Raw genomic sequence first — 26,077 nt, 5'->3', positions numbered from 1 at the left:
GCTTGTCCTGACCAACCGGGCCGCGGAGTCCTGTAGGCCCTGCCACACTGCACATAATCCTGTCTTGCCGGGCACCCTGAGGTCAGGCTCCGCGGGTCTTGAGGCGGGGCTGCAGAGCACTGGGCCCGGCCTAGGGTGACACCTATGCAAATTCGCACAGTTGGGTAAGTGTGTTGGGTTTGCGCATCCGGGGCGGGGCCTGCATAATCCGGGCCTTGCGCAGGTTTGGCAATACGCATGCGCATTCACACCCTAGAGGACGGAAAGCGTGCGTTTGGCCCATAAAGGGACCTTAGGTGAGCTGGGCATGCGTAGTCGGAGGCCAGGGCCTCTTCAATTGGGGCGGGACCTATTCATTCTGGGGCGGGGCCTATGGGAAGATGGACAGCACGGTCAAGAATTGAAAAGGGGAGGGGCCGAGAGGGGCGGGACCTCGGGTGGCCCCCAGGTAGCCCTGCTCCTGGGTCCGAAGCTGCAGTGGTCCGACTCTTTGCCGCGGGATGGCGTGCCCGCGGGAATTGACCCAGAACCCCCTGAAGAAGATCTGGATGCCCTACAGCAACGGGCGGCCCGCCCTGCACGCCTGCCAGCGTGGTGGTGAGGCCGACTCCCCTGAAGAGCTAGGGTGGTGCGCCACACGAGTAGCTGGATGGCTTGGGCGGGGTAGGGGACAGGTGGGGATCCGGGCCAAGGGAGGTTATTGTGACTGGTAAGGAGTCAGAGAAAGGTGGAGGGTTCGGGAGGAGTGAGGCGTCAGTGACAGGTGGGCTAAAGATAAACAAGTGCGGCAGATCAGGGGGTGGGGACAGGTGCTTGAGGCCATTCGGTTTAGTGGAAGTCAGGCCAAGCCCCCATCTCCTCGAGGAGGGGATGGGCCCCTTTGCTCCCCACTCTAAACCCAGTGGACTCTGCCTGGGAGGTCTCTGTGGGCATGGCCCCGCCCTCTTTTTTCTTTTCCTAGAGATTGGACCCATGGGCAGGAGGGAACTGAACTGTGTGGCTCTGGAATCAGTTGGCCTGAGCCCAGAACTTGCAAAGACTTAACCCATGGGCTATGTCTCTAGAGTGAGACGTTGTCCTTTGGCCTTAAGGCCAAATTTCAGGAGGAACTTTAGGGAAGTGTAGATGTGGTCAGGATAGACAGGACACCATGCCATGTGGACCCATGTTTACCTCCTAGGATATGTAAGCATCCACATGAGTTCATGTGGAAAGGTAAAACTGGAGGGGGAAACATTCCTTAACTTTCCGCTTGTCCTTAAATGAGTCTGCAGCTTTCTTCATACCAGAAAAAAAGAAGGGTTTGTTGTAAGAGTAACTGAAACATTGTAATGAGATTGCAATTTGGCAGGACATCTGTTATAACTGTGGACAGGGCATCAGGAGAATTGTGAGGCACTGGGGCTTCCAGGGCTTATGACCTCTGCTGATTAGTGAGAATAGAGGGGAGTGTTCTGTGCTGCTGAGCTTAGCCTGTAGCATAGCAATGGTTTTGACCATGAAGTGAGTCCCAGGAGAGAGGTGTGTGTGTGTGTGTGTGTGTGTATCTGATCACACCAAGAGTCCTGGTAGGGGTTGCAGTGATTTCTAGACTGTATTCTGGTGGGTTGTGGCTCTGACCAATGTCTGGAATCCACATTCTGAGTCCTCAGGGGCTATGGCCTTTGCCTGGCCAGACCTTCTTACTTTTCTGAGGGTGTGGAGGCTGAAGCACCTCGGTCTTGTGCCAGTGGTCCTGATGAGGATGGCTGCTGTTTTGACAGAAAGGGGAATAAGTAAGGAACTGGACTTCTGGAGTCAGAACATTCAGCTATAGGACCTTGAGTAAGGAGCTGATCATGGGCCTTGGGTTGTGGAAGGAGGTAATTCTTTACCATTACTTTTTTTTTTCTTCTTCTCACTAAATCAGAATTGAGACTGATTGTCAGTCAGAGCCAACACAGGTGAGCAGGGAATCAGGGCCCAATGGGAAGAGACCTGCCAGGTTTCAGCTGCTGATGCAAGGTCTGTTTCTCCAAGCTCTAAGTGTGGGATGAAAGCATGGCTCTGGTCTGAGCAGAGGGCCTTGGCTTGTGTTGGAGTAGGCTGGCTGTGAGCCCATACCGTCATGATACTCAAGAAGTCAAAAAGGTTGTGTAGGGGATTTCTTCTTCCTCCCCACTGCCATAATTTCCAGGAGAAGGTGGGTAGACAATGAATGAATGCGGAACCAGCTGTGCAGCCCCTCTGGCCGGGACCTGAGCAGGATTTTACCTCTTGTGTAATAGGCTTAGGGCTAGGCTAGAAGACTTTAAGGTTCAAGACTTGTGGGTGGGGGAAATTGACTTGTCACAAGATTTTATGGGGAAGAGGAAGCAGCTAGTCTGTGTTGTTCAGTAGGTTTTATTTGGGGTGTGGTCCCCAGGCCTCAGGGCATGGCTGATTAACTGAGAGGTCCTGTGCCACTTCTACTTGATAAAACTCAAAGCCACACCCAGGGGCATGGAAGCTCCTAACCCTCCCCAGCATTAGCCTCTCAGCTCAGGATTTGGGTCAGGGCATGGAGGAGACTTAGTAGGATGCATAGCAGAAAAGATGCTTCTGTTGTCATGGCAAATAACACGATTCTTTTTTATTTTTAAATATTCATTTATTTATTTGCTTTTTTGAGACATTGTATTGCTATGTAGTTCAGGCCGGCTTTGAACTCCCTATGTAGCCCAGGCTGACCTCAACCTCACAGTGATCCTCCTGCCTCAGCCTTCCAAGTACTGGGATTGCAGATGTGTTCCACCATGCTCAGTTTTTATTTTGAGACAGGGTCTTGCTAAGTTGCCTAGGCTTAGCTAGAACTTGTATGTACCACTGTTAGGTAAAAAGAGCCGAAAACCAGGACCAGACCAGGACCAGAACAAGCCTTTATTATGGGGAGGATCTGCTGTGCTGTCTCTGAACAAAGGAGAGAAAAATAACATGGCAGAACAGGGAGCTTCTTTTATAGTAACAGGGCGAGGTTAGCCTGAGTAGGGTGGAGTTGAGTGAGGTAGTATCAAGGGATTGGAGGAACCTGTGACATCACTAGTTGCTAGGAGGTAGCAAGTATCATGTTACCTTTTTTGGCAGGAAGAAGGGCCTGTTGGGAAGAAGACTGTCCTTCGGTGGGAGAAGCCATATTTTAACATGACATTATGGGAAGGAAGCTGCTATTCCATGTGGCAGCCATTTTAAGGCACAGAGCATTATAGGAAGGAGGAAGGCTGCTATTTTATGTAGCAGCCATCTTAAGGCAAGGGAAATCTAACATTCCAGGCTTTTGATTTATGGTTGTTGGGAAGGTCTCTTCTTTTGGAGCTGCTTTAAGGTGACAAAAGGGTGAGGGTTGGGGTTAAGCTTGGATCTGATGGGGTCAATGGTAGGTGGGTTCTTAATCCTTCTGCCACAGTGGCTGATATCCCACCATGATGAGTTCTGAGACTGTCTGGTTGGTAAAGGCTCCATGCATTCCTGTAAGAAATTTTGAAGACCACAGAACAGACAGGGTCCAGACAGTAGGATTATGCAGAGAATAGTGAGGGGTCCCAGGAAAGGAAGAAGTCATGGAAGCCACTGGTCAAAGCATCCTGGCAGAGAGTGTAGCCAGTCTCGGTCTCGTCTACATTTTTTCTATGCATTCCCTGAGTTTCTTTACCTTGTCTCCAACAGGCCCTTCTGGAGTATCACGCCTGCTGTTGAATTGATTTGGGACTGTAGAGTGACCAGAGAGAGTCAGCTACCTTTTCCGTATCTTCATTTAGCTCTTGGGGTAGGGAGTCATAGAGATGTGTTGATGTTGAGATTCCTGCCACCCAGTGCCAATTCCTACCAGCATTTCGGCCCTTATCAGAAAGGGAAGGATGGGGAGAGCTTGTTTATTGAGATAGTGGATAGGTGGCTGTTGTGAGGGCAAGACTTGCTGTAATAACTGGTTTCTGTATAAATTGTGAGGGGAGGGCTAAGGAAGCCTGCATAACAGAGGGAAGACGGGGTTGAGTTGAAACAGCAAAAGGCTTGGGAGTCACAGATATAAAACAAGCCCTTAGGGAGACAGTTTATGCCTGACTTGGGAATATGAATAACTTTAGCCTATGGGGTGGAGTTGTACTGATTTATGATGGATGAATTTATACAGGTCCAATTGCCATGTGTGGAGGATTTTATTGGGTTGCTAAGAGATCTAATGTTGTTGTGATATTTTGGGGGTCAGGGATAGTGCAGTTAAGGGGAATTGGTGTGGGGACATGGCTGCAATTGGGGTGAGAGGGACATTCAGCACTCAGTTTGGTTGCTGGCAAGCTAAGTAGGCTTGTGTTGACGAGGTATAGGAGCCTTTTATGTGTCTCAGCAGCTTTTGTTTTGTGAGTGTGTGTGGACAGATCAATGTTTTTATATGGAGGGAGGTGTTTTGTGTGTTTTGGCTATGAGCCATTCTTCTATCTCCTCCTGTCATTGTTTTAATGATCCCAGTATGTTTTTAGTGTCCAGCATGCCTTTCTTTACACATGGAATAGTCTAGAGATACAATCTTTCCCATACATAGAGCTGGACACTGCCAGAAGGGGTCAGTGACTGGAGCCACTTTTTATACCTAGCTTTATTACTATGGCACTGTTTTATACCTCTTTTGGTTATTCTTTTCTGCTGGGTGCTCAAGACCAAGTTAAAGTGTTAATCAACGTGAACCTCTTGTTATTTATCAAGGTCACTTAAGTCTCCTCAGGCCATTACTTTGTAACCATGTGTAGAGCCTCTCTGCTCCACTGTCAGTGTCAGCCATCAGGATGGGTCATGGCCTTGCTTGACCAAGTTGCTTTCAGTGAAAACTGGGAGATTTTTTTCTCTTGATGACCCTGTTTTGTCACACGGTACATTTGTCCTCTGTTGTACAGCAATCTCCCTGCTCAGGAAGTTGGGTGACTTACCAATGATGTAAGGTGTTGTAGAAAAGGTTCCTTAACCACCACAACCAGTTCCTGTTGTTTGTTACATAGAGTTCTTCCTTACCCATTTAGACCTAGGAGGTGGGAACAAGTTGCAACTCAGAATCTGCTTGGGAACCTGCTCCAGGGATTTGTGGCTGTCCCTCTGGTGAAAGTGCCAGGCAGTAGGGAGAAGGTACTGTCCACTGGCAGGCATGTCTCAGGCCTCTTGATTCCGATACCTTCAGCATATTTACAGGAAAGAGACCAGTGAGGAAGCTGAGTTCACAATCTTCCTCTTCCCTTCTGTGTATGCTCAGTGTTGCAGACAGTGTGTTCTGCTGTCCTATTGCTTGGTGGTGGGTCCTTGAAGGCTCAGAGCTACAGTTCTGGCCACACGCTGCAGCTTCCTGTGCCAAGGGGTCCCCGCCTTGTCATGCCTCTGCAGTTTTTCCACTCTTGGCATTTCCCTAGTGTTTTGCTGTTGTAAGCAGAGTTGCTAGGAATATACTTGAACTTTGGTTTTCTTTGGGACATTTCTTGGGCACTTATCTTGCGGAGCAGAGGTGGCAGCTGATTTATTACCTTGTTTTGTGCCCAGGCCTGATTTGCTGCCCTTAGTGCCCACTTGTCTCCAAATGTTGTGGGAGGAGTTGGGGCCGTGGGAAGAGGCCAGGGCCAACTCTGAGAAGACAGAAGGTATAGAAGTCCCATGCTGATACAGTAATTGGAAGGGGTGGCCTCAGCATGGGGACCAAGGCCAGGTAGGTTCCCTGGCTTGTGGCTGACACACTGCCCTTAACTGGCTTGAGGGCCCTTGCCAGCTTGTCAGCAATTGCACAGACCATGTAGGCCACAGCTGTCTGCTGGCCTGAGGATGCAGAGCATTGTCTAACTTGTTTTCTTCTCAATTTAGCCAATCCTGGAGTTTTCCTGAGAGTTTTTTCTGTCTGACTTGCTGTTGGCCCACGCTCTTTGGGGCTTCCTCTTTCCCTCCCCTGGGGCTCAGGGCTTGGGTCACATTTGCACAAAGCCCACGCACAGGAGTGATAGAGCCCCCGATGGCATGCAGAACCCTTTGTTTCTCAGCAGGACCTGTCTGGGACCAGGTTGCTGCTGCCTCCTCCACAGCCCAATTTTCAAGGGCATTGGTTGCAGAGGGCGGTTCCTGGAAGTGCTCTGCTTTATACATGGAGGCAGTGGTAGATCTTCTCCTAGGGATTATTACCCCATTTCCTAGATGAGGCCACAAGCCTCAGAGCTGGACATAAGGCTCAGCGGGTCCTTGCCCTCTGAGGAAGAGCATGATCAAGCTGGCAGTCCATGTAAGGAGAGCTAGTGAGTGAAGGGTCTTGAAAAACCAGATGAGCAGAGGAAGGGGCCATGACTGTTCTCCACCGCTGGTCATCAGTCATATCTGCTTTGGCTTGGTTGGCCCAGGTCTTTTTTTTTTTTTACCAGGAATCGAACTCAGGGCCTCGTGCTTGCCAGACAGGCACTGCACCATTGAGCTACATCCCCTGGGCCCAGTCCAGGCCCTAAGGTTGTTGAAAGGGAGGCATCTGAGGTGAACCCACATTTGACTGCATTGAAAGCTGAGCTGCGTCACAGAAGGCTGGCAGTTCTGCTGCTCTGGTGTCTGTCCTAGCTAGGTGTGGCTCAGGGGAGCTGTGTTCTGACTCTTCCCTGCCTTTAGCCTTGGCAGCTCCTCTGACTGGCACACTGGCCTGGTAGCACAGAGAACAGTGGTGGCCGCCGTCACAGGGCCTGTCATTGTGAGCATTGGTCTGGGCGTCTGGTCTCAGCTCCATGTAGCCCTCACCCTTCTAGTCTTATAGATACCTCTCTGCTCCTGCTCATAGCTCTTGAACAATAATGCCACACCATGCCCCAGGCCTTAAGTGGCTCAGACACTGCAGGGCTGCTTCCAACCCAAGCAATCAGTCTGGAGAGAGCAGACTCATTAACAAGGTGACTAGGTTGAGGATAAAGGTGTGTCAGTTGGACATGGAGACTCCGTGGAGAAAGGACTCACTCAGGCAGCAGCTTTTGAGCTGGATTTTAATGATGAAAAGAAAGTTACAACAGAGAGGTCAAACAGTGGGGCTGTGAGTGCTGGGAGCATTGAATGGTTACTAGGGAAGGGTGAGATGGAAACAGGTTAGGGCGTAGGTTCCCAGATGACAGAGGCGGGCATTGATTATCCCCTGGGTCTCCTCTGGTATGATCCTAGCGTGGCCTACTGAGCTTTTTACTGCTGCTGCATGACAGGATGAGGACTAATGAGGTCCCTTTGTATCTGTCAGAGCCCAGAAAGCCCTGGGGAAGATGACATGCCAGCCTGAGACTGGGTCTGGGGGTGCTCAAGGCCTATGTAATGCCAGGAGGTATAGGGGTGCCGGTCTTGTGCTCTGAGGGTGAGAGAACACAGGCCAAGAGGATCTGACACTGTGGTGTGCTGCTTGCCTTCCAGTTTGCATGACCAACTGCCCAACACTCATTGTCATGGTGGGCCTGCCTGCCAGGGGCAAGACCTACATTTCTAAGAAGCTGACCCGATACCTGAACTGGATTGGAGTACCCACTCGGGGTGAGGCTCTGGGGGATGCTGGGGATTTGTTGGGAGGGGAAGGGAGAGAGGAGGCTGGATGGTGGACAGGGGCTGGGAATCCCATCACGGATTGGTGGGGTTGCCGCTCTGTGAAAGCTGAGCCTTTCCTTCCCCACAGAATTCAACGTTGGCCAGTATCGCCGGGACATGGTCAAGACCTACAAATCTTTTGAGTTTTTCCTGCCAGACAACAAAGAGGGCCTGAAAGTCAGGAGGTAAGCGTGTTGGGGATCACTGCTGTTGAGATGGCTAACAAGTTGCTGCCCATTTGCTGAGAAGCCACGCTGCTCATTCATGCCTGAGCTGCTCCTGAGCCTAGCCCTGCCTTGTCGCCAATGCTGTGTGACCGGGCTGTTCTCTGGAACTCTACGGATGTGTTTGAGTTGGGGTGTAATGGGTTTGGGGGTGAGAGGAGAGGCTCTGTGGCCTCCTGGTGGCTGGTCCCTCCTCTGGTGTTGAGGACCCTTGGTCAGGAAATCCTGTGGGAGGGAAGCTTCCTTAGGACAGATCAGGGGCAGCTGTGCTGCGCAGGTGGGGAGGGCAGCCCTAGAAGGTGCCCTGATACAGGCCACAGGGACATACCAGGGCGGGGCTTCCTCTCCTGTCCCAGGATAAGCCCCCTCCTCTCTGCACATGTTGACTGTATCTACTGTGTGCTTGCCATGATCTTGGCATGTGTGGGCTAGGCCTCAGCTTTGTTTGGAGTATCCAGGATGCTGGTGCTGGGTGAGTAGTTCTCCCTGCTATTTGTGAAACTGAGCTTGCACATGATTCCCCACCCTCCACCTCATTCAGATGCTAAGGCTTTTTCCAAGGCACTGGCACTACTGGTGGTCTTAGGAGCTGCACTGTGCCCTTCTCGGCAGGAGTTAGGGCCAAGAAGCCCTTTCTCGAGAAGCCTTGGGTAGCAGAGACTTGCCCGAGCTCTGCCTTCATGGCAGGGCAGTGAGTAGAAGTTGGTTAAGCTCTAGTGACTTCTCCAAATGAAGCCCAGCATTAGGGCAGAGACCACACACTGGACTGTGTTCCAGCTGCCCCAGACTTGAAATCTGGCTGTGTATTCCTTCTCTGGCCACCAGGGGACAGGTGCTCCCAAGTGTGCTGTTGTGTTGTTGGGGCTGGTCCTGACTGAAGCACCAAGGAGGGGAGTCTGACTTTCAGGTTCCTGTGGGGAACTTGTGTGTAAAACTCAAGGCTGGGTCTTCTTGTGATACAGAGCCAGATAAAAGGGAGAGGACTGACAGCTGACCCTCATGTGGGCTGGGTGCTTGAGGCCCATTTCATGCGTGTGCGCGCACACACACACACACACACACACACACACACACACACGAGAAAACTGAGGCTTAGACCAGAAGCCTCACATAAATAACAAGTTACTTTACATTTGAATCTAAGTTGTCATGAATCTAAGCCCATTTACCACTAAAATCTATCCTTCATTCCAAAATTCCCCAATTAGTAGGGGAAAGAACATACCAAATGCCGATTTTAAATCAATCCCAAGCTATGGGCACGGACAGACCAGATCACTTGACTTTCCTGAAGCTTTAGCAGTTGGGAGTAGTGCCTTGCTTTCCCAGACGCAGAGGCTGGAGTCAGGACAGGATGGTGTTGTATGGGGCCATTCAGGGTATAAGTTTGAAACCAGGCCTCGCTGAATCCAAAGTGTTTGTGGGAAAACCAATTATGGGAGGCTGATCAATCCTCTGATCAATCTGTCTTGAAAGGGGATGGTGAGGGTGAAAGAAAGACAGTAGAGACTTGTGTTATTTCATAGTATATCGGGGGCTGGGAGGTCAATGCCTCTGAGTGGGCAGAGACAAAGACTCTTCCGGAGCTAGCCATTGTTTATTTGGTACACACAATAACTGGAGGGAGTATCAGGTGACTTAGCATATGGTGGTAATCCTATGTTGATGAGATCTTATATTGATGAGGAGGGTAAGGAAAGCATTCTTAAAATAGTATGTGGGACGAGATAGCAGGATAATAAAGAATTTGTCCTTCCCGTAGGTGAAAATTTTCTCCTCTCTCTCTCTCTCTTTCGCTCTGTCTCTCATTTATTCCTACTGGTTCTTGAAGAACCAGGATGTCTTCAGCTCGTGCACTCTTGCCTTGAGTCTCACAGTGTCATGGGACCACTGAGGCCTCAACTTGAGACTGGAAGCAAACTGGAGTTACGTTTCCACGTGCCACAGCCAGCTCTTGGGCAGTGTGACACTGGGCCTTAGACAGCTATAGTCATACTTTAATTATGAAACGACTTATTCCTAAAAAATTGTGTAGAATGGTTCTTGACAACCAACGGAGCTAGCATTTCCTTGTCTGTCTGCCACTCCACTCAAGCCATCCTTCAAAGGTAGGAACATTGAAGTAATTCAGATGGGATACTAGGTTCAGAGAGATTTGGGAGCTAGCCCAGGGTCAATTGGGGGAACACAAGGGCCCTGTGATAGAAGCCAGAGATAAGTTCCTGAGACACTTCACCATTTTGCAGACTACTGTTCCTAAAAACTCTTCTCCCTGCATCGAAAGCCTGCATCAGGCCACAGGGCCATTTCCTGTTAATTAATAGGCCCCAAATTTCCCATAAATAATTGGCAAAATAAAAGGATTAGAAGTTTTTAAAATGAACTGCATGTGGTAGGGCACCCCTGTAATCCCAGAACTTGGGAGGCTGAGGCAGGAGGATCTCCATGAGTTTGAGGCCAGCCTAAACAATATGTCTCAAAAAAAAAAAAAAAGTTTTAAAAATGAAAAAACCTGAAAAAAAAGAGAAGGAAAACCTGGGAAGGGAGGGCTGCATTTCCCAGAGGTCCAGTTACACATTGTTGATGACCCCAAAGCTACACAGTGTTAACGCTATCCCAGTGGAATGTCTAGAAAAGTATGTAACAGTCACATGCGCACAGGTAAGGGTACACGCACACGTCTGCCACCTGGTGTATTCACAGTCCTGTACACACCTCATGTGCACGTATCTAGACACCCCGTCTGTGTACATAGTGCATACACACACGCACATTACACAGTACACGTGGTGTGTGTATATGTATACAGGCACCCACACCTATGGATGCTTGGGCTCATTCACATATGTGCGGTACTGCTCCCAGTCACACTGTACACAAGGGCAAGTGCGTACACAGGCACACATGCACTCACCCTGTGTGAGTGCACACATGCACAGCTGAGCACACTCGAGCATGGTGTATCAGGGGTCTTCAAGACCACCGTCAGGCTTGGCGATCTGCTAGGACGACTCCCAAGACTCCCAAGCCTGTAACTGAACTGAGGTTTATTACAGTGCAGTGATGCAAAGCAGGATCAGCAAAGGGAACAGGTGAATGGGTGCAGTCTGAGCTTCCTCTCCCATGGAGTCACACAAGGTGCACTTAACTCCTCCACTGCTGAATTATGGCAACACATGTAAGGTGTCTACCAGGAAAGTCCCTTGGAAACCCAGTGGCCAAGATTGCTATTTGGAACTGGTTGCATAGGCACCCTGTGTCTGGCATTCTCCAAAATTCCAGCCTCCCGGAGGGAAAACAGTTATGCAGCATAAACCATATTGTTTATGTAAGCAGTGTAGACTTGTGAGTTGCTCTTATTATTCAGGGAAAGTTTTATGTCAGTGTAGGGAGCTGCACACAGTGCATATACACTTGTGCTCATCTTGTATGTACACATTGGTCTGGGCACACATACACACAAAGCACACTCATGTATGTGCTCACACAATTGTGCACACACACCCTATATATATATGCACATGGGTGCACGTTTAGGCATTGCTTGGACAAACATGCATATCCTGGCTACACACATGTGGACACATTCCCCCTCCCTGTTCCCGCTCAGCCAATACTACACATGAGGGTAGGGTCACACTCATGTGCGTGTCCAGCCGAGCTTACACATGCATACTCCGACCTAAAGGGCCACACGGAGGCATAGCAATGCACGTGTGTATCCACTCACCCTTATACACATGTGCCCACAGGCTCCTGGCCTGATCCCCCAGCGTCTCCACTGGACCCTGCGTTCCCTCCCACATGCTGGAACCACAGGCAGAGAAGCCCCTTGGCCAGTACTAGGGGCCCCATTTGCTGCTAGAAGTAGCCCAGCAATGATAGTTTTCTAGACTCTCAGAATTCAGTTTTTGGCAGAAGAAGAAGCACTTTGAGGATTAAGTGAAAGACCCGTTGGGGAACAGAAAGGTCACAAGGAGGCACGGAGCAAGGCTCTTTCAAGTGACCTAGACTCAATGTTCCCACTGGTTTCTGCATGGTTCCCAGCAGACTGTGGAGTATGTGCCTCTGCACTTTAGCACACTGGCTTCATGAGAGCCTCACACCGAAATTCTTTGACTGGACACGCGGGGAGCTTATGCACAAAGTCCAAAGGTGAAACATGGAATCAGATCTAGCTTAACTCTTAGGTTGGAAAGGTGACGGTAGCAGACAAAAAAATAAAAGTCTATCTATCTCCAGGCTAATAGCAGAAATGGATTTAAAAAAAGGAAAGGTCATTCCTGTGCCAGTCCATTTGGCAGCAATGAGTAGAAGAGCTGATTCTGGAGACAGTGTAGCTCATGGTGTACTGTTGAGAGTCGCGAGTTGCAGATGTCTGTGGATGTGGGCTGAAGGCAGTGGTGACTGCTCCCTCCAGGAGGAGGTGTGGGACTGCTCTCTCCAAGACCAGAAAATTGAACATTAAGGTTAGAGTCACCCTGGAGAATAGCCAAAGTGTCTCTCCTATCCCATCACTGACGCACACAGGCACACAGACACTTCTGACTGTAACTACTTATTTCGATAACCAGGAGAAATGTATGACACAGGAATCACGATTATGGTAATGTTGGCAGCATGGGTATATAGAAAATGAGACGAGGGGGCAATTACAGAAAAGTGATTTTTACATCATTGCTAATGGCCAGGTGCACATAGCCTTCCATCTTACAGGAACAGATTTAGCCAGGCATTGAGAATTAATGCAAACAATGAAAGAGAAAGGGAATTTAAAGAGTGCCTAGAGGCAGTACCCTCTCCAGTCTCAGGCGGGGCTTACCTCTGCCTTCCTGTAGCCAGGGCTCAGTCCTTCACTGATTCTGTTTTCTCTCTCAAAGGCAGTGTGCCCTGGCAGCCTTGTGTGACGTCCGGAGGTTCCTCAGTGATGAGGGAGGACATGTGGCGGTAAGTGTGATATCCTGGTGACAGCTGGGAGTGAGACACAGAACCCATATTATCCACCCTTTGCTTGTCAGGAACCGGGGGCTGGGGGGCGCGGCAGGGTATGTGCGTCTGGATGTGCCTGGGTGCCAGTCCCGGGGAGAGATCTGGGGACTGTGACTGGGTCCGGAGTTGCCCTTAGAGCTCGTGGCTGTGTTGGACCCTGCAGGCCTTCCCTCGTGGGCTGTATGACACCTAAGTCTTTTACACATGTTGTTTTATTTCCGCTGGCATGGTGAGTCCTGCCTAGGGTTCACTGGCTGCTTGGGAGCTGGTCAGGGGCAGGGAAGGGAGTTTCACTGTGTGGGGCCTCTGCAGTCAGCTGGAAGAGAAGACAAGCTGAGCTGGGGTGCCTGTGCTCAGACAGAGGTTGTTCTTTCCCTTGCATTTTCCTCTTGGAGCTCCCTGTCCCAGATCCAGTCTGGTTAGCTGCCTGTGGCATGACCATCACCTGGGAGTTCCTTCTCTCCGGGATTGAATGCCCTGCCCTGTATCTCACCCTTGGGTACTGACTCGTTGTGTTGAAACACATCCATCCAGCAGCTTCATGAGAAAGATGCTTGGGAAGTAAATTGTGCCTGCCGTATCAGAAATGGCTTTTTAAAATCCTTGCATTAGATTGTTGAGTATAGGGTTCTAGTAGGAAAAATCTTTTTCCTTAGAATTTCCACAACATTGCTCTCTTGTCTTGTGGCTTTTAGTGTGGCCATGGAGAATGTGATGTCTTTGATTTGTTTGTCTTCTCGAAAGTCTCATCTTTTAGAGAGGACTGGCGTTTCCTTCTCCAGAGGCCCTTGAATCTTCAAGGAAGTGTGTCCTCTGGGGGGTGTTTTGGGTCTTTTTATCTTTTCCTTCATTTCCTTTGTCTTTTTTTGTTTTGTGGGAGACTTTCTCAACATTATAAGTATTTGGCTGAGTTTTTAAAAAATTTCAGTGATCATCCTTGAGTGAGTATTCCAATTTTTGGAACTCTGTTCTTTCATGGTTACTATATCCTTTTATATCTCTCTTTGCACTTTTTTTTAAGTGGCTCTCACTGTGTATTTCAGGTTGGCCTTGAGCTAACTGTGTGGCCCATGCTGGGTTGGAACTTGGAACAGTGATCTTCCTGTCTCAGCCTCCTGAGTGCTGGAATCACAGGAGTGTGCCACTATGCCTGGTTCATATCTTGCTTTTTGGGGCCAGGGGATTTAGCTCAGTGGTGCCACCATCTGCCTTGTAAGCACAATGTCTCAAGTTTGATACCTGGTGCTGCAAGAAAAAACAAAACAAAACAAAAATCCCCTCTCTCCTCTCTCTCTCTCTCTTTTATTTTTATTTTTTTGGTACCAGGAATTGAACTCAGGGCCTCACACACTTGGCAGGCAGCACTGTACCACTGAGCTATATTCCCAACTCTCACACCTCTCTTTGAATGGCTTTAAGGTTTTTTTTGTTTGTTTGTTTGATTTTGTTATTTTCTCTTAATCTGTGTCCTGTTTTTTATTTCCTCCAAATTTCTTTTTTTGTTTGATTTGATTAGCCTGTTTTTCTTGTTAGAGGTTTTCCTGGAATATCTGGTGAACTTAATCGATGCTTCCCTTTTTATTGTTGGTGTTTTCGGTACTGGGTATTAAAGTCAGGGTCTCCCATATGCTAGGCAAAGGCTATATCCCTTAGCCCATTTTTGGTTTTTGTTCGTTTTGTTTTTTTGGTACCAGGGATTGAGCTTGGGACCTTGTACTTGCGAAACAGGTGGTGGAACCACTGAGCTAAATCCCTGACCCTTGTTTGTTTTGTTTTTCTGAGACATGGTCTTGCGAAGTTGTCTAGGCACTTCTTAAACTGTGATCCGCCTGCCGCTATTTTCTGTTTCTTTTAGTTGCTTCTGTTTTACATTTTGTTAACATTTCCATCTTCTGCCCCATTCTCTCTTATTCTCTTTGTCCTTTGCGCCCCTTTACTCGGGTTTCAGAATGGAGTATAAATAAATGTAGGTTCAGTTCATCAAACATTAGTCTGTTTTTCATGACTGTAACAAAATACTTGAGGCAGAATAACTTTATAGAGAAAAGAGGTTTATTTAGATCAAGTTTTAGAAGCTAAGAAGCTTAGAATCAGGCAGCCTCATTGACTCAGCTTTTGTTGAGGGCCTCATGACAGCATGGCTGGAGCCTGCATGCAAGGAAGAGGTTACATCTGAACACCAGAAGCCCGAGAACTAGGTGTGCCAGACTTGCCTTTTTATCACAGCCCTCTTGGGGGTATAGTCCTCGGGGGACCAGCCACATCCAGATGGCACTGCCAGGGTTAATTGGTTTCTTTGGAATTTCTGCTGGCCACACAATGCCTACACACCTGCTGTGTGTGAAGCACACATGGAAAGTTCTTCTTTGCAAGTCTGGAGGAGACTGGCCAGACAGTGGCCTAGCTGGGTCTGGCAAAAAGCCCAGCATTGGCAAGAGATGCTTGTGCTGCAGCTCTCAGGTGCTTCCTGCCTTCCTGGGGCCGGAGCTGAGTTAACTCCAGTTTGGCCCTAGGTTTTTGATGCAACCAACACGACTAGAGAGCGGAGAGCGACAATCTTTACTTTTGGGGAACAGAATGGCTATAAGGTGAGGCCTCTTTGGTGTCCCTCCTTGGCTGGGCAGTTGCACATTTGAACCCTCAGGGTTCATAGCTTCCTGATGCCTGCAAGGCTGTGGGCTGGCATGATTCTGAACGGAACATTTGGGGTGAGAGAGATTGTCCTTACTCTTTTGCTGGACTTCTCTTTCGATGGGAGAGTCCTGACCAGCATGGCACCTCCCTTAGTTCCATGGTCTTTAGCCCTACGTCCTTAGGAGAAGGGCCTGAGGGAACAGAAAGCTCTGGGAACAAGGCCCAGGGCCTTAAGTGCATCTGACCTGTGGTCCCTTCCCTCCTGCCTACCCGAGTGCTTCTGGCTCTTATTGCAGACCTTCTTCGTTGAGTCCATCTGTGTGGATCCTGAGGTCATAGCTGCCAACATTGTGGTGAGTGTGTACTTGACCTTGTTGGGGGCAGCGAGGAGATAGAAGGTGACAGTGAGGTCTTTCTCTAGCTTTGGGCTGCCTGGCTGCTCTTCATCTGAGTTTCTTGAACCTTGTAGGATGGGGAAGCAGTGTAGTCACCAGCGTGGGTCAGGAGAGCCTGCACCCCGAGGATCACTCATGTGGCAGACTGCATGGCTCATGGGTGTACCTTCTTGTTCCTCCCTCGTACTTTCTCTCTCTCTTGCTCTCCCTCTCCCTCCCCCCGCCCTCTGTCCTCCCTTGAGAGTCCCTGGAAAGTAGCATGTATGTCACAGGGTTCTGTTCCCCACTCCCAACTCTGTCCCTTACCCCCTCTGAACAGAGGACCATGTGAGTTTGGGGAGATGGGACAGGGTGGGGAAAGGCTCCTAGGTCTCCCTGAGCCACAAAGGTGAGGGACTCTGATCTCAGGACTTTCGTGTGCAAACTCAGCCCATGGGGCTGCCGGACTCTTCTCCCACTCAGTTTCCGGTCTCCAGCCCAAGCCCTGGCCTAGCCTCCCTCATCCCTGCCCAGCAATCTCCTTGATCTCTGGCCCTGTGTTGCCCACAACCCTGATGTGTCCTTGCTCTGTGCCTGGCTCTGGCAGCAAGTGAAGCTGGGCAGCCCCGACTATGTCAACCGGGACAGTGATGAGGCCACCGAGGATTTCATGAGACGAATCGAGTGCTACGAAAACTCCTATGAGTCTCTGGATGAGGACCTGGACAGGTGAGAGGAGAGCAGCAGTGGTGAGTGGGTGGTAGGGGTTGCGCTTGGCTGCCTCCTTGTGGCCTCCCTGTGGTGGTGACTGGGGACTGTGCCAGAAAGCAGAGATGGTCTGACCTTTGTTGTTTCTTTCCTTGAGGCAGAAATCATTGGCCAGAGGTGACATGCAGAACACCTGTTACCTCATCTGGAACTGTGCGAGTCAGGACTTTCTACTGTTTCAGCACAGAATCAAGCCTGATTTTTGTGCAGAGGGCCTCCACGGCACTGCAGACATCACATTCTTGTCTCTCTGTGCAGTCTGCGTGGGGAGGGGAGGGCACATGCCTGTGTGGATGGGAGGAGCGAAACAGGGCTATGCAGTGGTCCATGGAGGTGTCTGTCTGAGGATCTTACAGCTGGGATCAGCAAGTATTTCCTGTAAGGGTCACAGAGTGACTCTTTAGGTGTTGGAGGATTTATAGTCTCTGTTTTAGTTAGCTCTGCCGTTACACGTACAAAAGAAACAGGACGTAAATAAAAGAGCATAGCTCTGTTCCACTAAAACTTTGTGAAAGCAGCCTGTAGGGTGGCTGTGGCTTGCTGGCCATGGTTTGCCAACTCCAGTATCTCAGCATAAAGTCAGTGGTTAGGTAAATAACAGTGTAGCCCTTGGTAAAATATGACATCATCCTTATAAATTATAGCTATGGAGAGACGTGAGGGCACGTGAAAGACTAGAATATAAATGTGTACTTGGGTCCTTTATAATTACAGAAGAATATGTAATTCATGTGAACCAAGGCACACACACAGCCTTTAGAGGGAGGGATTCTGGGAGATTATGGCAGAGTTGTCCCTGGACTGCCATGGGCTGAGACATCTGTCCCCACCTTGTTAGGCTCAGGAGCCAGCCCAGGTTGGGGTGGAACTGAATGGCACCCGGGCCCCTGCTGGCCTCTGTGCTCTCCCTTGTCTCCCCTGTACAGTTCTGTTTCTTCTCATTGTTCTGTGATGTGGCCACACTAGAGGGGGTTGTCTGGGGCAGCTCCTGTCAGATTTGTCAGCAAAAGTGGCTCCCGTTTTTTCTGGTGGTGTCAGGGTAATGACCCTAAACTGAAGCCACACAGTCTGACAGTGAAGATCCAGATGGGAACTTCCAGAGGGATCTGAGGCTGAGTCGCAGTTGGCCCTACTCCTGCCAGCGTAAGCGAGCTCTCCCAGCTGTGGTGCTGCCCAGGTCCAGAGCAGAGAGAGGGTGAGCTGGCCTCGTGGTCTTGTCTACTGCCTGCCTGATGCAGGACGTGGCAGCTGCTCAGCACACCCAGGTGACCCGGACTGGGGTTCTGGGGTAAGAATCACAAGGGAAGGAGAGCTGACCAGGGAGCGTTTGCTAGCCACTCCCAGGCCAGCCCTGGGGAAGCTGGCTCTGTGTTCAGTGTGCAGCCTGTATGTTGAGATCTGTAGGCAAGGAAGGGTTGGGCACATGTGAGCAGCAGTCGTGATGTGTGTGGCTGGCTACTGCTTTGGATGTTACCTTCAGAAGCATGATAAGCACTGAGCGCTTCTCGCAGGGCTTGTCTGTGTGTCACACGTGGCATGTTGCTCCCGCCTCCCACCTATCACTTGCACACCAGCTGACGGTCCAGTGTGTTGTGACTTGGGTCTAGTGCTCTTGGATGCAAGACCTTAGCCCTGGCTTCTGTGGCTGGCCAGATGTGCTCTGAGGTCCCCAGCCCCACTCAGGCCTCTCTCTACCTTCTCTCTGGAAAGGGATCTGTCCTATATCAAGATCATGGACGTGGGGCAGAGCTACGTGGTGAACCGAGTAGCTGACCACATCCAGAGTCGAATCGTGTATTACCTCATGAACATCCACGTGACACCCCGGTCCATCTACCTCTGCCGGCATGGGGAGAGTGAGCTCAACCTCAAGGGCCGGATTGGTGGGGACCCAGGACTGTCCCCTCGGGGCCGGGAGGTCAGTGCGTGTACTGTGTGTGAGTGTGTGTGTGTGCGCGCTATACCTCTGGGTGGCTATAGAGATGCATGTGTGTAGGGGCTAGGCTTCTGTTCCATAGCTGAGTCGCAGCACACTGGACCGTCAGCTGGTGTCCATAGCTAATGTACACTTGATGACTTTCATTCAGCCTTGAATGTTCTATCCTGTAGGAAAAGTCACAGCACCAAGCAAATGCCCGGATCTATGAACTCCACGTGAGCCGTCTCCAGCTTGGTCCCCTTGGTGGCAGTCATGCCACCCTTGCAGTGACCTGACTGCCAGCCATGCAGCTGATGACTGTGCCACAATCTAAGGGGATCTCGGGGCTTTGTGGGGGGATTGTGTGGCCCAGGGCACTTGGACTGGAGTAGGGAGACAATGAAGCACGGCTGGAGCTGTCTCGGGGTCTGGAGGAATGAATGACATCACCTTGTGGGTGCATGTAGTTGGGAGGTGAGCTCATATTTTTGCTAAGCCTGTCCTCGGAGGAATAGATGGACGCGGTCTCTATAGTCCTTTGAGGGCTGCTTGGAACCTGTGGTCTGAATTGGCTTGTGATGTGTTTCAGTTTGCCAAGAGCCTGGCTCAGTTCATCAGTGACCAGAACATCAAGGATCTGAAGGTCTGGACGAGCCAGATGAAGAGGACGATCCAGACAGCGGAAGCGCTGGGTGTGCCCTACGAGCAGTGGAAGGTCCTCAACGAGATCGATGCGGTAACCACAGACCCTGCTCCTGCCTGCCTAGTGGGCACGGAGCTGAGGATTAGGGAAAGCCTCTTTCTGCACTTTCTTCATTGTTGTTTTTGATTTTGGGTTTTTTTTGTTGTTGTTTTTTTGTTTTTTAACTTACTGAGGATTGACCCCAGGGAGTGCTGAACTACATCCCTAGCCCATTTTATTTTATTTTGAGTCAGGCCATCACTAACTTGCCCTGGCTGGCCTGTTTTGTTTTGTTTTGTTTGTTTTGAGACAGGGTCTGCTGTGTTGCCCAGGCTGGTGTTGAACTTGCCAGTCTCCTGAGCAGCTGGGATCACAGGTGTGTGCCGCTGTGTCTACAAGCTTCGTTGTTTTCTTTGATTCCTTACCTGCTCTCTCTTGGATTTAAATTAGACCAACCAAAATTTATTTTGATGTCTCAACTAAAGCCTTAAATCTGATCTTTCCCTGGTTAACTCATTCACCTCTACCCATCTATCCTTTTCCTGTCAACTTATTTTACTTACTTTTATATGAAGTTCTTATACATGGTATACGTGTCTGTTTATGCACCAGGATCACATTGTTTTGCTTATTGTACATCTTGCTATGTTTATTTGCTTTTGGCATAGCTTTTGCTTTTTTTAAAAAATCCTATTGGATTATCTATCTTTTTCTTACTGATTTTTGGGAGTTATTTGAATATTCTGGATCCGATGCAGATATAAATGTTCTGGTTTGTTTGTTTTTGGTACTGGAGATTGAACCCAGCAAGTGCTGAGCTATATCCCCAGCCCTTTTTAAAATTTTATTTTGAGACAGGATCTTGGTAAGTTTCTAAAGCTGGCCTTGAACTTGTGAGTCTCCTGCCTCAGCCTCCTAAGGCAATAATTATTGCATGTACAGGGATTGTTGGTGTATGGTACCTCACCTGGCTTGTGCCTAGTAATTTTTGGCTGGATGCTGGAGATTTCACAAGGCCAATGGTAGAGATGATTTGAAGCTCTGGTTAATGTTACCTTTCTCAGAGGAATTTATTTTTGCTACTGGAAAATAGTTAAGGATGGGTTACTTTAGTCTAGTCAGAGATAGAGCTGTTTCATAGTGCTTTGATGTTTGTAGTGGCTACTCAGTTTTCAGGTCACTCCTACACCTAGGCTAGTCTTTTAAAGTTCTGACTGGAAACTCTGTAGGCCCTAGGCTTATATTTTTTCCTCTTCTTCCTCATCTTTCTCAGCTGAGATTTGTGATAGTCCCACCAAACTTCTGCCCATGTAGTTTCTACTTTCTTCTTAGTTTCTTATTACTTTTGAATTGGCTGAACCACAGAGCAAAAAGTCATATATCAAATTTGTGTTAGGCTTCCCTCTGCTCCAGGTTTTTGACCCTTTTAGTCCTCTCTGCTTTTATAATTCTATGATGGTGTCAAACGGATTAAACATGCTTTTCTATCTGGCTTTTCTAATTACTTGTACTGTTTTTTTATTTGTTGTTTGTTTTATCTTTGAGAGAGGGTCTTGTAGTTCAGGCTAGCCTTGAACTCACGGCAGTCTCTTTCCCGAGTGCTGGGATTATAGGCATGCACCACCACACCCAGCAGTACTGGGTTGTTGGTTAAAATAAACTAGTGTTCCAATGACTGAAGCAGAATACTCTGAGATTTTAGTCTTAGACAAATCTCACTATTAGGGCCAGGGATTCAGCTCAGTGGTACTGCCACCTGCCTCTCAAGTGCAAGGTCCTGTGTTTGATCCCCCAGTACCAAAAGAAAAAAAAGTCTCACGAGTATTGAGAGTGGTGATCTTAGTTACTTTCTGGTTGCTGATACACAATGCCAACCCCCACAAATGTAAGGTGGAGAGCTTTATTTTGGCTCACAGTTTGTAGAGGTTTCAGTCCATAGTCAGCTGACTCTGAGGCAGAGTGACAAGGCAGAGAGCGGCCTGGCAAAGGAGGCTTGCTCGTGCCACGGTGGCCTGAAACAGACAGAGATCAAGGGAGGGAAAGGGAAAAAGACCCTTTAAGGCCACACCCCCAGGGACCCACCTCCTCCCATCATGCTTCTCCTCCCAAATCACATTTAGCTATAAACTCATCAAATGCACCAGTGATTCTCTCACCCCCATGGTACAGTCACATACCCAAAGCCCCACCTATGAGATCACGAGACTTTGGGGGGACATCTAGATATAAACCATAAGACTGGTTTTCTGGGGGTGGGTGGGAACAAGCTGGGGGAAGGAGATTAGTTAAGAGTACAGTGGCCTGGTAAGGTGATGGCAGGGAACAGATGGATTTGAGGCATGTTTATGCATTTGTTCATCATCTGAGCCTACCCTTTGGCTGCATTCGCAGGGGCAGGGTCCTGGAATGGAAGTGGTGGTCCTGAGTGGCCAAAGGGAGAGAAGCATCCAGGATGACTCTGGTTTTTAGCCCCTGGATGGGTTCAGGGGCAGGGCAGCTGATGCACTCACATGAGGAAAGGATAGGTAGATGCTCAGTAAGAATGCCCTGAGAGGAGGAAGTTCCTGCATGGAGTTCGAGAGCGGATACCAAGGAGGCAGCTGGATCTTTGGGGTATTTGGAATGTGAAATGGAGTCAGAGGGAGAAGTAGGGACCACGGTAAAGCTGTCCTAGCTCTCCAGGGGTTATGGAGAGTATAGTCATGGAGCCTCTGTAGGGTGGGAAGTGAGGCCAGGCTCCAAAGTGACCACCGGGCTGTCACCACAGTGCCCCTGGGGATCTTCACGTGAGCCAGAGGGCTCGGGTGGAAAGGGAGTGGGGCTAGGGTTTGGAGCTGAAGATTGCTGGACCCAGCAAGCTTGCAGGGAAGGAAGGAGGAGGGCTAACGTGTGGTGCCAGAGGCCCAGGTTCCTGAGCAACAGGCAGTAAGCTACCACAGGGGCTTCATCTAGTAACTTTTTTCCTCAGAAACTTACTACGCTATTTCTGGCCAAATTCTTGTGCTCTGGGCCAGGTGGGCCTCCCACCTCTCGGGAGGCTGAGGCAGGAGGATCACCATGAGTTCAAGGCTGGCCTGGACTACATAGTGAGACCCTGTTTCAAAAAACAAAAAAACAAAACCAAATGCTTGTGCTCTAGTAATTGTCCAGTCAATTCTAGATTGTCTCAAGGCACTACCATTTGAAATAAAGATGATGCAGGTTTTGCCTCCCTAGCCCATGTACCTTGTATTTCTGTTTCATATTTTGCGTATGGGAATGAGCAAATTGGACCTTCTTCTTTTGTTGTGAATTTAAAGGCCTGCCCTTCAGGCTTGCTGTGGAAAGGTAATAGGGCTGAACTACCTATTCCTGATTTATTTTCAAACTTTATTATAAAAATTTTCAGTTGTACGTGAAAGTCAGGAGAACACAATACCATGATTTATCACTATCCAAATACCAACTTGAACATGCTCCGCAGGTTTGTTGTAACCAGCCATTCCCGTCCTATTCCCATCCCCACTGGGTTGTTTTAGCGCAAATTCAGACATAACATTTCATGGCAGTGTGTATCTCTGGAGGGTATGTTGAGGACTCCTTTTCATCAACATAACCATCTCATCGTCGTGATACCTTACAAAAATAGTCATGAAATACCTTGTCTGTATTCGGACTCCTCTGCCTCATAAATTTTCTTTAATTGAGATTGATTTATTTGTTTATTTATATTTCATTTTATTTTGGTACCAGGGATGGAACTCTGGTCCTTGCGCTTGCAAGGCAGGTGGTGGCACCATTGAGCTAAATCTCCAGCCCAGAATCAAAATTTAAACCAGAAATCCTGTTAATTTTGGCACTGTGGATGAGCCTGGAGGACACTGTGTGAGGTGAAATAAGCTGATCACAGAAAGACAAATACCATGTGATCTCCTTTATACAGAATCTAAAAAGTTCCTCTTCTAGAGGAAGAGGGAAGAACAGAAGGCATCACAGTCTGAGAAGAGGGTGGGAAGGAAGATTGATGCCAGGTGTGGTGGTGCAGACCTGTAATCCCAGTGACTCGGGAGGCTGAGGCAGGACAGTCACAAGTTCAAGGCCATCCTGGGCAATTTAATGAGATCCTGTGTCAAAATAAAATTTTTCAGGACTGGGGTTGTAGCTCAGTGTTTCTGTCGCCTGCCTCGCAAGCACAAAGACCTGAGTTCAAACCCCGGTACCAAACAACAAGAAAAACAAAATAAAAATAAAATAAAAATGTTTAAAGGATTGGAAATATAGCTCAGTGGTGGAGCACTTGCCCAGCATACCCAAAGCCCTGGATTTGATCCCCAGTACTCCCCACTACCCCCTAAAAATAGTAGACAACAGGTACTAAAAGATAGTTACATAGGAAGAGTAACTCTTTGTGTTGTATAGAAAAATAGGTAACCGCAGTTAACAACGATTCACTGTATCAAAATAACTAGAGAAAGGTTTTAAGTGTTCTAACACATTTGATAAATGATTGAAATGAGGGATGTGTTAATCACCTTGATTTGATTATTATACATTGTATATATGCTTTGCTAAATCACTAAATTGCCCAGGCTGGACTGGAATTTTCCATCATCCTGCCTCAGCCTCCCAGAGTACTAGGATTATAGGTATGTATCGCCACTCCTGGTTTAGCTTTTATTAATAAGTGATATTTTCCTGTTGTTTTTTATTTGTCCTGCATTTGGGAATTCAGAAACCTGAATTATGCTGATACTATAAAATTAATCTGGTGTATTTTCAGTCTTTTCTGAGCCTGTGGGATTAGCTCTTTGGCAAAGTTCTTTTTGATCTTGGGTTTTGTGTTCCCTGAGGTAATTTTTTGATGACAATTAAGGACAATTCCTTAGTCCTTTTTTGTTTTGTTTTGTTTTGTTTTCTTTTCTTTTTTTGAAACAGGGTCTTGCTATGTATTCCAGAGTGGCCTCAGATTTGTGACAATCCTCTTGCCTTAGCTTCCTGAGTGCTGAGATTACAGGCATGTGCCACCATACCTGGCTCCCAGCATGCTTTTTTGAGACGTGGTCTTACTCTGTTGTTTAGGCTAGTCTCAAAGTTGTGATCCTCCTGCCTCAGGGTCCATTTTTTTATTCATTCATTCATTCATTTATTTATTCATTCATTCATTCATTCATTCATTTATTCACTCATTTATTCATTTATTTATTCATTTATTTATTTATTCATTCATTCATTTATTCATTCATTTATTCATTTATTTATTTATTCATTTATTTATTTATTCATTTATTTATTCATTCATTTTTTCATTCATTTATTCATTCATTTATTTATTCATTTATTCATTCATTCATTCATTCATTCATTTATTTATTTATTTATTTATTTAATTTATTTATTTAATTTATTTATTTATTTATGGTACCGGGGATTGAACTCAGGACCTTGCACTTACAAGGCAGGCAGCTGAGCCACTGAGCTAAATCCTCAGCCCTCAGGGTCCATTTTAAAAGTCATGTTCTTCAGTTGTCTTTTAGCTCCCAATATTTTATGAAAAGTCTCAACTATACAGCACAGGGCCAGGGATTTAGCTCAGTGGTTCAGCTTCCTGCCTCGCATGTGCAAGGTCCCGAGTTTGATCCCCAGTATCAAAAAAAAACCCCAAAGCAAATCAGATATACAGCACAGTTGAAAGACTTGTAGGAGTATGCATATGCTCACTGTGTTTGTTACTTACTGCTATATAACCAATTACCGTATACTTGGCACCTTCAAAAAACACACATGTACTATCTCACAGTTACAGGTCAGGAGCCTGGCCAGGCTGGGCTGAGTTCTCTCTTTAGTGTTTTATGAGGCTGCAGTCAAGCTGTCTTACCTGAAGCTCAGGTCTCTTCTGAGCCCATGTGGTTGTTAGGATTCATCTACTTATAATTTGTAGGATTGAGTTACCGCTCCCCCCTCAGTGATGGGGATTGAACCCAAGATTACCACCGAGCGACACCTCTAGCCATTTCTAAATGTTTTAAAATTTAAAGACAGAGTCTTTCAAAGTTGCCCAGGTTGGCCTTGATCTTGTGATCTTCTTGCTTCAGCCTCCCAAGGAGCTGGGATTACAGGTGTGCGTCACTGTGCCCTGCACCCAGCAAGATCACATTTTTTTTCCTAGCTGTTGGCTGAGGGTGCCCTAAACTCCTACAGCCCACCCACAGTTGTTGCCATGTGGATCTCTCATAATAAGCAGCTCAAAAGCCCATACGAGAGAATCCACCCCCTTTACTCCCAGCCCACTAAATTGGAAGTCCATGAAGTGACCATGGGATTGATATCCCGTTACTCAGGCCACAGGCTGTTGATTAGACAGATCGCAGAGCCTGCTTGTACTCAGAGTTGACTCCTAGGGTTCACCTTAGCGTGTATCCATATCCCAACCCCAGATCCTCACCGTGCCGCTTTATCACTTTCTCCTCTTTGCTTCTGCTTTTGACCATGGCCCATTTACTGCACAATCATCCAGTTGGTCGGGAAATGAGGAAGCATGTATGGGTTTAGTTTAAATATGACTGGCAGATACTGTGGCCGAGACGTGAGTATGTGGATTCCTTACCCTGTTACCTCTGTTTTTCTGTGTGGCCTGAAAACATCTCCATGAGTTTATATATATTCTCATTAATTTCTTTTCTTTTTTTTTTTTGAGACAAGGTCTCACTATGTAGTTCAGACTGCCTTTGAACTCACTATGTAGCCAAGGCTGGCCTCAAATTCACAGTGATCCTTCTGATTCATACTCCAGAGCACAAGGATTACAGGCGTGTACCACCATGCCCAGCTTCATTCATAATTTCTGCTATTTTAATTGTATCATTCAAACTTTGTGTCCTTTTCTTTTCTTTCTTTTTCTTTCTTTCTTTTTTTTTTTTTTTTTTTTTTTTTTTTT

The 26,077-nt window shown here is 48.0% G+C and overlaps 1 protein-coding gene across 8 annotated transcripts in view; it reads left to right on the top strand.

Annotated features, from left to right (window-relative positions):
• Pfkfb4 (6-phosphofructo-2-kinase/fructose-2,6-biphosphatase 4) overlaps positions 1–26,077 on the top strand; it is a 45,621-nt gene that overhangs the window by 3,946 nt on the left and 15,598 nt on the right. For 2 of the 8 annotated variants that reach the window (XM_033759433.1, XM_010615637.2), the window contains exons 1-9: positions 383–597; positions 7,408–7,524; positions 7,664–7,760; positions 12,680–12,746; positions 15,302–15,376; positions 15,719–15,775; positions 16,404–16,525; positions 18,275–18,482; positions 19,072–19,218. In XM_033759433.1, coding sequence (XP_033615324.1) covers positions 501–597; positions 7,408–7,524; positions 7,664–7,760; positions 12,680–12,746; positions 15,302–15,376; positions 15,719–15,775; positions 16,404–16,525; positions 18,275–18,482; positions 19,072–19,218 — 987 coding nt within the window. In that variant the 5' untranslated portion in view covers positions 383–500. Of the gene's footprint in view, positions 1–244; positions 297–382; positions 629–5,546; positions 5,699–7,407; positions 7,525–7,663; positions 7,761–12,679; positions 12,747–15,301; positions 15,377–15,718; positions 15,776–16,403; positions 16,526–18,274; positions 18,483–19,071; positions 19,219–26,077 lie in introns of those variants that run through there. The other 6 variants (XM_033759434.1, XM_010615639.3, XM_010615642.2 and 3 more) reach the window with 5 other exon arrangements.

The sequence above is a fragment of the Fukomys damarensis genome, unplaced genomic scaffold (genome assembly GCF_012274545.1).
Source record: "Fukomys damarensis isolate Sample0158 unplaced genomic scaffold, DMR_v1.0_HiC HiC_scaffold_37, whole genome shotgun sequence".
Classification (NCBI taxonomy): Eukaryota; Metazoa; Chordata; class Mammalia; order Rodentia; family Bathyergidae; genus Fukomys; species Fukomys damarensis.
Note: the sequence above shows the minus strand (reverse complement) of the source record. Positions and strands in the feature narration are given on the sequence as shown.